The sequence below is a fragment of the Somniosus microcephalus genome, unplaced genomic scaffold, assembly GCF_052327205.1.
Source record: "Somniosus microcephalus isolate GS21.2 unplaced genomic scaffold, FLI_Smic_1.0 unresolved_chr1, whole genome shotgun sequence".
Classification (NCBI taxonomy): domain Eukaryota; kingdom Metazoa; phylum Chordata; class Chondrichthyes; order Squaliformes; family Somniosidae; genus Somniosus; species Somniosus microcephalus.
In genome coordinates this window covers 80,729,740-80,743,896 of record NW_028225179.1, presented here as the reverse complement: position 1 = coordinate 80,743,896, position 14,157 = coordinate 80,729,740, and the positions used below count along the sequence as shown (strand labels likewise).

Sequence of the window (14,157 nt, the reverse complement as noted above, 5' to 3'; positions counted from 1 at the left end):
TATTGGTGTGCTCAAATAGCGTTTCCGCTGTCTGGACCATTCGGGGGGAGCCCTGCAGTACTTGCCGGAGCAAGTGGGTCACATCGTCGTCGTCTGCTGCATGCTCCACAACTTGGCCATTCGACGCACCCAGCCAATGCCAGCTGTCCCTCAAGGTCCAGCAGAGCAGGTGGACGAGGAGGAGGAGGAGGAGGACGAGCAGGCGGACGAGGAGGAGGAGGAGGAGGAGGAGGAAGATGGGAGGGCTCCTGAAAGTGGAAGGGCCATCTGTCAGAGGCTCATCAGGACTCGGTTCGAGGCCCCTCTGACGGAATGATGGGTGTCATTCGTCCTGCGCACTTTGGATCTTTGAAAGCCTCTGAAGGCCAGCATGACTGTAAATAGTAACGTGTACCATTGCAAATTAAAACTTTTCTTTATTGTCAAAAAAGTGCTTCCTTCCAGCATAACAACGTCATGTCAACAGAAACCATAACTAACAAAATAACAGTTAACTCTTCGGCAAAGCCGCAAAACTAAACAAACCATTTCCAATAATCACAACAGGTGAGGGAGTCCTTGAATTTGGCCAAAGAAACATCTCAGCACCTCCCTCTACTGCTGGCCCCTTGATGAAGAACGGCTTCTCTTTCGCAGTCGGCCCCTTCCCTCCCTGCTGCTCCTACGTAATTGAACCCCAGTGGCGGGGTCAAGGCTGGGGGACACCTGCTGACTGTGTGGAAGTGCAGAAGCCCGAGGGACGGACTGGACGACCTCTGGTCTTGGAGGGTGCGGACGCTGGCTGCTTGATCTGAGCATGGCTGGAAGCAGTGTGCCCTGCAGGTGGTGACAGCTGCACTGCAGACGTACCAGCGGTGGCACGTGCAATGGTCACCTGCCGAGAGAGGACACCTGCACCATGGTCGGATGACACACTGGCTCTCTGAGGGGACCGGTTCGGCTCATCCGCCACAATCGAATGCTCCACTGATTCCTGGCCTTGTATGGGACTGGAAGGGCCCGGGGTGATCCTAGCTGATGCAGATAGGGTGGCTGCAGTGAGAGTTCGCGTTGCCTCAATCTGGGTGTGGACGAGGCCAGCAAGTGACTGCGTGGCAGCAGTGAGGACCTGTGTGGCAGGTGCTAGTGCTTCGGAGAAGCCCTGGACAGTTCTTTCCATTGCTTCAGACAAGGCCGGAGCAGTCCGTTCCACTGCCTCGGACAAGCCCTGGACAGACCATTCCAGGGATTGTCCGAAGCTCTGAACAGTCCTTTCCATAGCGGCCTCGAAGCCCTGGACAGTCCTCTCCATTGTTGCCCCGAAGTCCAACACACTCTTTACCAGTGTTTCTATCGACTGAGGCATCCTCCCCACTGCAGCCATCAGCTCAGTGTGCCTAAGCCGGGCCTGGGTGCTCATTTCAGCCAGGCTACGCACCTCCTCTGCACTCTGTGCAGCAGTCATCGCTCCCTGCCTTGTCCTCCGGGGAGCCGGTGGCCGAACTTGCCTACCCCCCTCGCGTTGCTGCAGGCCGCTTGTTCCGGCAACTGGCTCATCATCAGAGTACCCCCCCCTCCCCTCCAGGGAACTACTATCCCCAGTCTGCAGATGTGTAGGCTCCCCTGAGGCTGGAACGGATGCTCCAGCTTCCTCCTGATCCTCGCCTCCGGAGGCACTGGCACTGGCAGCTTCAGGGTGCAGATCCTGAGTTGGTGATGCAGCATCTGAAAGCAGGGAGGTCGAAGAGTGGCTTTAGCAAAAGGACAGGTTGGCGGCAAGGCATGCCAGATTGCGGCAAGGCTCTGACATGGCTGCACACTGAGAAAGCATGCTGGCGGGGGGACCAAGTGGAAGGAGACAGCTGAAAAAGGTGAGAGCCTTACCCTCGCTGTCGACAATGGGGTCGGCAGATGCAGTGGTAACAGGACCACTCAGACGTCCTCCAAGAATCTGGTGCACTCTCTCCTCGAGATCCGTGAGAGTGACCACTTGTGGAGGTCTGCCACCGGTTCGACGCTGGTCCTTGCGGATCGTCGCCAGCTTGGACTGCAGGGGAAAGAAGGGGAAGTTCAGTTACATGATGCCCTGAGTGATCATCTCATGCCCCCCATGGTGCAAGAGCCCTTACATGATGCCTTGAGAGATCATCTCATGCCCCCCATGGTGCAAGAGCCCTTACATGATGCCTTGAGTCAAATGTCCATGTGTGTGCCCAGAAAGGGCCATGGGTGCTTGCTGACAGATGGCCATTGGGGCATCATGGCAACAGGGTGCCCGAAGTCAGGTGCAGATGGAGGGAATCAGAAGATTGCATAAACACTCACCCTAACGACCCGAGTGAGGTCGTTGAATTTCTTCCTGCACTGAACAAGGCTCCTGGTTGCCATGCTGCTGGAGTTGACCCTCTGTCAGGGGTTTTCCTTGAGAGATTTCCCTGAGGTTTCTCTCTCTAGAGGCCTCTCTCTCTTGCACATTAAAACCTTGAGTGGTTCGACCCACTCACCCCTTAGATTCTATACTCTGGACTTAGGCGCAGGAACTACAATGTAGAGAAAACTCTTGTAGACCAAGTTTGATGAATCAAAATGAAATTTTATTGCAAATGGAAAATTATCAAATCAAATGCAACACAGAGTACAGTGCATGGGAGGGAAAAACAAATACAAACAAATCACAATGACATTATACTAACTAAAGCAAATACAGGCACCTTATACTCTACAAAGATCATCATGAAATAAGGAAACACACAGAACATCGAGGGACAACAACTCATGTTAATTGTACCCTTAAATCCACCCCCTTATTAAACCTATCTAGATCTGATTGTGAAGGGCCAGAAACATGCTCACCAATCCCACTATGAAGTGCAAGGTTTTGAAATCGAGTCTGTGTTTGGTCCTTTCAGGCGTTTCGTCTCCACGTGGATCGTGGAGCCCCTGCGAGCTGCGCCACACCTCTCTCCTGAGGTGGGGGTCGGGGGCGGCTGGACACCGGCGGGCCTGGATGTCGGCGGGGTAGAGGATCATCGGCTCGACCCTGGTCAGGGGAGCCTTGGGCTGGTGTGGCCCCTTCTACTTTCAGCTGCGGCCTGGGGATGGTCGATGATCTCCCGATGGTTTTCCCCGGGGCGGGATGCTGGTTTCGAGCAACTTTCTTTATACAGTCATAATTATCTTTCTCCTCCGATGGTGGAGAGGAGTCCGCTGATCTTTCTCCAAGCCAGCTCCTCTTTGCCCAGCTCAAAAGCTGGACCGGCTGCTGGGGCTGCAACGACTGTCCGACTGTAAACTGTCTTTTAGCTTGACTCTCCTTGTGACTGTCCGAGCTTGCCGATTGAAGCTTCTCCCAGTGTCTTCTCCCAAGCTGTGTCTTCCTGAGTCTCGACTCCAACCTTCTTCGCTCCTCAAGCTGCGTGTTCAACTGCTTCTGGTGCTTCGTTCTCAAGCTGCGTGTCTGTGTCTCTTCCAACTGCCGAAAAAGTCTCTCAGTTATACCTTTCTTCCCGAGGCTTCACTTCCCGCCCAAAATCAGGTTAGTCTTTATTTTAATTTTGGCGGGCCGGGAGCACAGCGGGGCAGTTATTATATTTTAAATCATTTGAAGCGGCTGGTAACAGGCCCATCTCTGGTTTGAGATGGTTTTCATTGTTTTTAATGTCGTGCTGATCCTGTTACCGAGCCCTTGGTGTTGTTCTCATGAATAAGATATTGTCCCCTTTCGTCTGGGTCAACATTTAGATGTCCTCTGTCTCCAAGCCGATCTTGAGTGGATCTGCATCTAATCCATATGCATGCCTGTGGGTCTGGTTTCGTTCTCTCAGAAACGGCTTCCAGAACTTACTATGGGTTCAATCCACATAGCTGTCTGAGGTTGCGCAGGAACCATTTTAAAGTGTCCCAATAAGCTGGTCACATGATACGGTGGCCATTTTGTATGGCCCTTTTCCTGGGCTTCTTTTAAAAGTCTTTAAAAGCATGGCCTCTTCTGCCACTTGATCCTTATTAATATGAAATCCAATTTTGCGAATCCTACACCTCTGAGAAACATCCCTCCAAGCTCGGCGGTACTCCTTTTGATTCGGCCTCCTGCCATTGTCAGGATACAGAACATCTCGACGGCGCTCCACTGCGGACACCAACTGCTCCAGAGCCTCAGTGCTGAAGCGCTCTGCTCTCTGTCTCACCTTCTCCATCCTGATCAAGTTTTTTGCGCCAGAGAAGGGCGAGCGCCGATTCTGAGGCCTACAGGGCATTGAGTGTGGAAGCTGAGACTGACTGACCCACCCCCTTAAGAGTCGGCCGGCGCCTGGAAGTCTCGTGGTTATCGGTAATTGAGATCACCTGCGCTGCGCCCGTCCGCGCCGATATTGGGTAGCGCCGGAAGTTTTGCGCCTTAGGAGGCCCGTGCAATGTCTGAATTCACGCCTCAATCCCCTTTGGGGGCGATGCAACCCAATATCGGGCCAGGCGGTGATATGTTTCGTCTGGCTATAAACTTTGCGCAGCGCCAGTTCTAACGCCTCAAGCGGGGCTATACCCAATTTCTAGGCCTAGATGTTCACTGGTGTGGTTTATATTTACTGTCGTTTAGTGACTGGATCCTCACTGGTGTGGTTTATATTTACTGTAGTTTAGTGACTGGATCCTCACTGGTGTGGATTATATTTATTTTAGTTGAGAGACATGATGCTCACTGGTGTGGTTTATATTTACTGTAGTTTAGAGACTGGATCCTCACTAGTGTTGTTTATATTTACTGTATTTTAGTGACTGGTTCCTCACTGGCGTGGTTTATATTTACTCTATTTTAGTGACTGGATCCTCACTGGTGTGGTTTATATTTACTGTAGTTCAGAGACTGGATCCTCACTGGTGTGGTTTATATTTACTGTAGTTTAGTGACTGGATCCTCACTGGTGTGGATTATATTTACTGTGGTTTAGTGACTGGATCCTCACTGGTGTGGTTTGTATTTACTGTAGTTTAGTGACTGGATCCTCACTGGTGTGGTTTTTATTTACTGTAGCGTAGTGACTGGATCCTCACTGGTGTCGTTTTTATTTACTGTAGTTTAGTGACTGGATCCTCACTGGTGTGGTTTAAATTTACTGTAGTTTAGTTAATGGATCCTCACTGGTGTGGTTTATATTTAACTAGCTGGAGTGCCCGGCGGTGCCGAGGCTTTTTCGAGGGCATGTTGTTGTTGGAAGAGAGAGAGCGACTGGGGGGAAGAGAGAGAGTGACTGGGGGGGGAAGAGAGAGAGCGACTGGGGGGGGAAGAGAGAGCGCGACTGGGGGGGGGAAGAGAGAGTGCGACTGGGGGGGAAGAGAGGGCGACTGGGGGGGAAGAGAGAGAGCGACTGGGGGGGAAGAGAGAGAGCGACTGAGGGGAAGAGAGAGAGCGACTGGGGGGGGAAGAGAGAGAGCGACTGGGGGGGAAGAGAGAGAGCGACTGGGGGGGGAAGAGAGAGACGGGGGGAGAAGAGAGAGGGAAGGGAATGAGAGAGGGAAGGGAAGGAGAGAGGGAAGGGAAGGCGAGAGGGAAGGAAAGAGAGCGAGGGGGAAGGAAAGAGAGCGAGAGGAGGAAGGAGAGAGAGAGGGGGAAGGAAAGAGAGCGAGAGGGAAGGAGAGAGCGAGAGGGAAGGAGAGGGCGAGAGGGAAGGAGAGGGCGAGAGGGAAGGAGAGGGCGAGAGGGAAGGAGGGGGCGAGAGGGAAGGAGGGGGCGAGAGGGAAGGAGGGGGCGAGAGGGAAGGAGGGGGTGAGAGGGAAGGAGAGGGAAGGAGAGGGCGAGAGGGAAGGAGAGGGCGAGGGGGGTGGGGGATTGTGGGGGGGGTGGTGGGGGGGTGTGGGGGGGTAGGGGGGTGGGGTGGGAAGGGTGGAAAGGGAGGGGGGAGAGGGAGGGGAGGGGGGAAATGGAGGGGGGAGGGGGGTTGGGGGAGAAGGGGGTGTGGGGGAAGGAGAGGGGAAAGGGAGTGGGGGGGAAAGGGAGTGGGGGGGAAAGGGATGGGGGGGAGCCAGCAGACCCTCTCCCAGTGTTGGTCCCTGTCTGGGCCAGAAGCTTGGGACTGGAGTTGCGCTGCTGACTGTTGGAGAAGCCTAGGCCTCGGGCCCCTGCACTGACATGGCAAGGGGTGTGGGAGCAAGGGGTGGGGAAACATGAAACTTAAAGTACTTATAAAACATTTTTGGTAAATCTTTCTATAACATACACTTTACAACCTCACCAATCTTTTTATTAAAAAAGGGGTCCTCACCTGTCAGTGTGTTGTATCACAAACAATGGCCGCCGCTTGCTTTTCAGTTGGAAAGATTAGGCCCCGCCCACACAGTCGATTGTCTGTCTCGGTCACCAGGACCCGATTGGGAACACTGAAGTCCCACCCACTCAATGTTCCTGTACTAAGATGACCGCGCATGCACTCCATTACACACTGAATCAAAATGGCATCACACTGAAACTTTTCGCCCTCCTTGACAAAGATGGCTGCCGTTAACCTGGGGCTGTCAGCAGAAGAAATTTCCTCAGCTGCAAACACAGGATCTTCAGATTATTATTCGGGGCTTGCGACCTACCCCAGTTGCTTATGAAGCCTCCCCACCTACTGACCCCGGGAATGGAGCTGAGGCAGCACACCCTCTCCCCTCTGCCAGTGTTTGTCACTGTCTAGGCCGGGAGCCTGGGACTAGAGTTGCGCTGCTGGCAGTTGGAGAAGCCTAGGCCCCGGGCCTGGAAAAATGGTGAAAGGTAGGAAAATTATAGAGGTTAGAGAAAAGATTTACAAATTAATTAACTTTTTTAAAAAACAATGTGTGTTCTAAAAGCAACTTTTTTTTTGCTGGAAATGTAGATTTGAAAAGAAACACGCAGAAAGCGGGAAACAGAAATGAACAGTTTCGAATCAAGATGGCGGCCACTCACCTCGGTTCAGAACAATAAGGCCCGCCCACACACGCACTGATTGGTCAACCGTCAGGTCACTGAACTGTAGGATTGGTCAATCGTCCGGTCACTCGACTGTAGAATGGTCTGCCCACACACGCAATGAACACACCCCCATGACGCAGCGATTGGTCGACCGTCGGGTCGCTCGACTGTACGATTGGTCAACCTTCACGTCGCTCGATACTAATGAGCGGATAATGAGCGGAATTTTGAAAGTTTTTTGGATACCGTCGGAACAATTTTTGTCCGACCAGAAAGTAAATACGCCTACAAGAGTCCCCTAATGATGAGCTTTCTTTTGATATAACATGTGTAGGTACACTCTATAACTTTTGATTGTATAGCCGGACAGAGAGACAGAAAGACAGACAGAGACATACCGTTTTATATATATAGAGGTCGTTTAGTGACTGGATCCTCACGGGTGTGGTTTAAATTTTCTGTAGTTTAGAGACGGGATCCTCACTTGTGTGGTTTATATTTACTGTAGTTTAGTGACTGGACCCTTACTGGAGTGGTTTATATTTACTGTAGCTTAATGACTGGATCCTCACTGGTGTTGTTTATATTTACTGTAGTTTAATGACCGGATCCTAACTGGTGTGGTTTATATTTACTGTATTTTAGTGCCTGGATCCTCACTGGTGTGGATTATATTTACTGTAGTTTAGAGACTGGATCCTCACTGGTGTGGTTTATATTTACTGTAGTTTAGTAATTGGATCCTCACTGGTGTGGTTTATATTTACTGTATTTTAGTGACTGGGTCATCACTGGTGTTGTTTATATTTACTGTAGTTCAGAGACTGGATCCTCACTGGTGTGGTTTATATTTACTGTAGTTTAGAGACTGGATCCTCGATAGTGTTGTTTATATTTACTGTAGTTTAGTGACTGGATCGTCACTGGTGTGGTTTATATTTACTGTGGTTTAGTGACTGGATCCTCACCGGAGTAGCTTATATTTACTGTACCTTAGTGACTGGATCCTCACTGGGGTGGTTTATATTTACTGTAGTTTAGAGACTGGATCCTCGATAGTGTTGTTTATATTTACTGTAGTTTAGTGACTGGATCCTCACTGGTGTGGTTTATATTTCCTATAGTTTAGTGACTGGATCCTCGATAGTGTTGTTTATATTTACTGTAGTTTAGTGACTGGATCCTCACTGGTGTGATTTATATTTACTGTAGTTTGAAGACTGGGTCATCACTGGTGTTGTTTATATTTACTGTAGTTTAGTGACAGGATCCTCAGTGGTGTGGTTTATATTTACTGTAGTTTAGTGACTGGATCCTCACTGGTGTGGTTTATATTTACTGTGGTTTAGTGACTGGATCCTCACTGGAGTAGCTTATATTTACTGTACCTAATCAAATCAAATCAAATCAACTTTTATTGTCATTGTTAGTGTACAAGTGCAGTACAACGAAATGTAGGCTTGCGGCTCCCGAGAGTGTACATTTGGATTAAGACATTTAAACATTCAACATACATTTGGCTTGTAGTATATTAACATAAATATAACCATAATAAAGTGCATTGGCAGATGTGCAGGCTTTAGAGTTTATTTGTGGAGTTCAGTAGGATGACAGCCCTGGGAAAGAAGCTGTTCCTAAAACAGGTCGTACGGGTGCGAATGCATCTGTAGCGTCTCCCAGATGGCAGGAGGGCGAACAGACTGTGGCTGGGGTGGGTAGGGTCTTTACATAAGAACATAAGAAATAGGAGCAGGAGTAGGCCAATCGGCCCCTCGAGCCTGCTCCGCCATTCAATAAGATCATGGCTGATCTGATCCTAACCGCCAATCCACTATCACAGGACTATCTCCTGAATCTAACAGAATTAGACACATGAAACAGGAGCAGGATCAGGCTACACGGCCCCTGGGCCCGCTCCGCTACCCACAGGGCCATGATCGATCCGAACCTAGACTCATGTCCAAATTCCTGCCCGCTCCCCGTAACCCTTAATTCCCTTTTCTTCTAGGAAACTGTCTATTTCTGTTTTAAATTTATGTAATGATGTAGCTTTGACAGCTTTTTGGGGCAACATATTCCATGGACCTACCATCCTCTGAGTGAAGTAGTTCCTCCTCATCTCAGTTTTGAAAGAGCAGCCCCTTATTTTAAGACTATGCCCCCTAGTTCTAGTTTCACCCATCATCGGGAACATCCTCCCCGCATCCACCCGATCCAACCCCTTCACAATCTGATATGTTTCAATAAGATCACCTCTCATTCTTCTGAACTCCAATGAGTAGAGTCCCAATCTACTCAACCTCTCCTCATATGTCCATCCCCTCATCCCCGGGATTAACCGAGTGAACCTTCTTTGTACTGACTCGAGAGCAAGTATGTCTTTTCTTAAGTATGGACACCAAAACTGTATGCAGTATTCCAGGTGCGGTCTCACCAATACCTTGTACAACTGAAGCAATACCTCCCTATTTTTATATTCTATCCCCCTAGCAATGAAAGCCAACATTCCATTGGCCTTCTTAATCACTTGCTGCACCTGCATACTAACCTTTTGAGTTTCGTGCACCAGGACCCCCAGATCCCTTTGTACTTCAGTGCTTTCCAGTTACTTGCCATTAAGATAATAACTTGCTCTACGATTTTTCCTGCCAAAGTGCATAACCTCACACTTTCCAGTATTGTTTTCCATCTACCAAATCTCTGCCCACTTACTTAGCCTTTGCAGGTTTTTTATGTCCTCCTCACTCATTACTTTCCCTTCCATCTTAGTATCATCTGCAAACTTTGATATGTTACACTCGGTCCCCTCCTCCAAATCGTTAATATAGATTGTTAAGAGTTGATGATGGACCGTGACTGGATCCTCACTGGTGTTGCTTATATTTACTGTAGTGTAGTGACCGGATCCTCACTGGTGTGGTTTATATTTACTGTAGTTTACAGACTGGATCCTCACTAGTTTGGTTTATATTTACTGTAGTTTAGAGACTGGATCCTCACTGGTGTGGTTTATATTTACTGTAGTTTACAGACTGGATCCTCACTGGTGTTGTTTATATTTACTGTGGTTTAGTGACTGGATCCTCACTGGTGGTGTTTATATTTACTGTAGTTTAGTGACTGGATCCTCACTGGCGTGGTTTATATTTACTGTAGTTTAGTGACTGGATCCTCACTGGTGTGGTTTATATTTACTGTGGTTTAGTGACTGGATCCTCACTGGTGTGGTTTATATTTACTGTAGTTTACAGACTGGATCCTCACTGGTGTGGTTTATATTTACTGTGGTTTAGTGACTGGATCCTCACTGGTGTGGTTTATATTTACTGTAGTTTAGTGACTGGATCCTCACTGGTGTGGTTTATATTTACTGTAGTGTAGTGACAAGAACCTCACTGGTGTGTCTTATATTTACTGTAGTTTACAGATTGGATCCTCACTGGTGTGGTTTATATTTACTGTAGTTTACAGACTGGATCCTCACTGGTGTGGTTTATATTTACTGTAGTTGAGTGACTGGATCCTCACTGGTGTTGTTTATATTTACTGTAGTGTAGTGACAAGAACCTCACTGGTGTGTCTTATATTTACTGTAGTTTTTGACTTTATCCTCACTGGTGTGGTTTATATTTACTGTACTGTAAGGGTTGGGGGCTTCTTTAATCTGGTTTATTGTAATTTTCCTGGTCTTGCAGCCTTTGCCTGCACCAGACCAATTCCAATAAAACCAATTTACAAACAGCGGTTTCGAATCGCTACCCCTCCTTTAGTTCTGAGTGGAGGAACTTATAATTAATGATATTAAAACGGAACAAGTGATTTGGATGAGAGAAAAATCAAGCTTTATTACCTAAATAAACTACAATCAAAAGAATAAACTATACCACACGAACACAGTAATTACATTAAAACTATATAACAGGGGGGTTGCAGACGGCGAAAACGAGGGATAAAATGGCTACAATGTTATTTAAACAATCTTAGCAATTCCCTTAAATCACCATCCCCCAAACTCCTGCTAGGTTGCCTTGTTGAGGAGTCAGAAACTCTGCTCACCTGTGGTCCAGCGAAGAGAGAGAGAGCTAGCTTCTCAGCAGCTATCTTTATACCTGGTCAGGTCCTGCCGTCCTGCCCGGCAAGGGCTGTGTGCAAAATTCCCCGCCCAAAGGGTCCAATACTCAAGAGAAAGCTGTGATTGGCTAACTCAAAGTGGTTAGACTGGGTTAATGTGTCTTCCAGAGCTCCCTGGGCTGAAACAAAGAGAATGCAACAGCCCTATTGTCCAGTGCTGGGTGATTTAAAACCCATTCAAATGTTAAACGTTTCCCATTCAAGGTACAAAAGTCTCTTCTGCAGTTTAGATGTATCCACTCGATATACAAACAAATGCTAATGGCATTCAATTGCTTTGTAAACAAAGCATTGTCCTTTGTCTTCGGCCATGTGGTGACAGCCATTTTTATCCCTGGAAATTTAAAAGCACATTGCCCAGTGATTCTTTCATCAAAAAAATTAATCTTCAGAACTGTAAATTATAGCAAATTCTTACAGTAGTTTAGTGACTGGATCCTCACTGGTGTGGTTTATATTTACTGTTGCGGCGTACCGATCACAGAAAGGACACAATCCGCTTTTCGGTCCGTAGACTATAAATCAGGCGTCATGCCTTTAAGAAGGATCACACCTTTAAGAAACTCGATCTGCAACATAGTTAAGCCCAGAGCGGGGGAGGAGCAGTCGAAGCTGTGGACTGATGAAAGGCAGTCGGACTTGGTGTAGGCTCTGACGCCATTTTGTGTTCAACATGCAGTCTCAACAATTAAACCTTTTCTGTTGAACCTCTCCGAGTTCAGTATTTTTTGCCAGGAGTACGTAGACTCCTACATTGGTGACCCTGACGCTCAGGACGACTCCTAAGCGTAACCACGGCTGACACAAACGCAGTTTCTGTGAAGCTGCCGGAGTTCTGGGAGAACCTAGCCACCGCCTGGTTCCTTCAAGCCGAATCGCAATTCCGACTCCGCGGCATCACCGCCGATGCAACGATGTACGACTACCTCCTCGCCTCCCTGGGCAGCTCCACAATCACGAAAGTCTGGACAACACTACAAAACCCTTCGGAGGAAGGCAAGTACGCACATCTCAAGGCCGCGCTCCTTAAAAAATTCACAGCCTCCCAATTTTTGCGCAACTGCCACCTCCTCGACCTCCCGGGCCTCGGTGACTCCATGCCGTCAGACTTGCTCTCACACATTCTTACTCTGACCGACGAGAAACCGCCCGGCTCCCTCTTCCGCACGCTCTTTATCCGCCAACTACCTCCCAGCATCCGCCCGGCGATTGTGGCGCCCAGCCTCACAGATCTCGAGGCCCTGGCCCTGGCCGACGAAGCCGATAAGCTCCTGTCCGCCGGCTCCAACCACGCCGTCAGCCCTGACTTGGCCTCCGCAGCATCTCTATCGCGCGGCCACCAGGCCCACCAGGCCCCCACGTCCCCCACGTCCCCCAAGCCCTCCGACCCAGGGCTACTGCTACTTCCATACCCGGTTCAGCGCATGGGCACGCCGCTGCAGCCATCCCTGCACATTTCCAACCGCCCCCAGACCGGCCTACACGATGGCCATGGGGCAAGCAGGCGCGCTGCTGTACGTTACGGACGGCGCCTCCGGACGCCGTTTCCTATGCGACACAGGCGCGCAGCGCAGCATCATCCCCACGTCCGCCCTCGAGATCCAGCGAGGCGGCCGCGGCCCTGCGCTGGCTGCCGCCAACGGCACCGACATCCGGACATACGGCACCCGCACCGTCACCATCGACCTCGCAGGCCGCCGCTACCACTGGGAGTTTATCACCGCCAAGGTGCTCTCCCCGCTCCTCGGTGCAGATTTCCTGTGCGCCCACGGCCTGTTGGTCGACATGCCTCGGCGCCGCCTCGTGGATATGAACACCATGTCACCTATCCCGGGCGCCATGGCCCCCCCCAACCCGCCGAAATGGCGTGGCAGTGCCGCGCCCGCTCAACGGACGACTACTCAGCACTCCTGGCTGAGTTCCCAGCCCTCACCAACCCGACCTTCTCCGCGAAAGTTGCTAAGCACGGGGTAGAACACTTCATCCCCACCACAGGCCCACCGGTGTAAGCCTACGCCCGCAGGCTGGACCCGGCCAAGCTGGAGATCGCGCGGGCCGACTTCGCCACAATGGAACAGCTCGGCATCATCCACCGCTCCAACAGCCCCTGGGCCTCCCCACTCCACATCGTCACCAAACCCGACGGGGGATGGCGCCCCTGCGGGGACTACCGGCTCCTAAACGATGCCACCATGCCGGATCGGTACCCCATACCGCACATTCAAGACTTCTCGGCTAGACTGGCTGGCCGCTCAGTCTTCTCCAAAGTCGACCTGGTGCGCGGTTACCATCAGGTGCCAGTCCACCCCACGGACATTCCCAAGACGGCCATAATCACCCCTTTTGGGCTATTCGAGTTCCTCCGAATGCCCTTCGGCCTCAAAAACGTGGCCCAGGCCTTCCAGCGGCTCATGGACTCGGTCCTCCAGGACCTGAAGTTCCTCTTTGTCTACCTGGATGACATCCTGGTAGCTAGTTCCTCCAAGCAGGAACACATCGAGCACCTCCGCACCCTGTTCCAGCGGCTCAGTGAGCACGGGCTCATCATCAGCCCAGCCAAGTGCCAATTCGGCCTCAGCAGGATCGAATTCCTCGGCCACCACATCACGCAGGATGGAGCCATTCCCGTGCCCGCCAAGGTGCAAGCCATCCAGCAGTTCCCCCGGCCTACCACCATCAAAGGCCTCCAGGAGTTCTTGGGGATGATCAACTTTTACAACAGCTTCATTCCCGGAGCGGCCTCCCTCATACGGCCCCTATACGAAACCCTCCGGGGTAAGAAAGACAGAATGGCGATCGAGTGGTCGGCGGACATGTTGACCACTTTCGACTCGACCAAAAAGGCGCTCGCCGATGCCACCATGCTCGTTCACTCACAGCCGAACGCCAGGGTGGTCCTCACGACGGACGCCTCCGACCACGCGGTCAGCGCCGTGTACGAACAGTGGGTCGACGGGGCCTGGCAACCGCTGGCCTTTTTCAGCCGCCAACTGCGTCCCCCGGAGGCCAAATACAGCACCTTTGACCGCGAGCTCCTCGCACTGTACCTGGCAGTCCGCCATTTTAGATTTCTTCTGGCGGGCCGCCCCTTCACCGCGTTTGTCGACCACAAACCCCTG

At 50.7% G+C, this 14,157-nt stretch overlaps 1 protein-coding gene across 1 annotated transcript; it reads right to left on the bottom strand.

Moving 5' to 3' along the window:
* Nucleotides 1-401: 401 nt before the first annotated feature.
* Nucleotides 402-13,901, bottom strand: LOC147095529 (uncharacterized). Its single transcript, XM_085973659.1, has 3 exons — nt 13,890-13,901; nt 1,864-2,026; nt 402-1,704 (listed from the first exon to the last, which is right to left on the bottom strand). Exons 1-3 carry the CDS (start codon nt 13,899-13,901, stop codon nt 689-691), a joined length of 1,191 nt encoding a protein of 396 aa, XP_085829785.1. The 3' UTR covers nt 402-688.
* Between the last annotated feature and the right edge of the window lie 256 nt (nt 13,902-14,157).

Coding starts and splice junctions, on each gene's coding strand:
- LOC147095529 (XM_085973659.1), bottom strand. Junction 1,705..1,863: donor CCCCATTGTCGACAGCGAGG/GTAAGGCTCTCA, acceptor CCCTGCTTTCAG/ATGCTGCATCACCAACTCAG.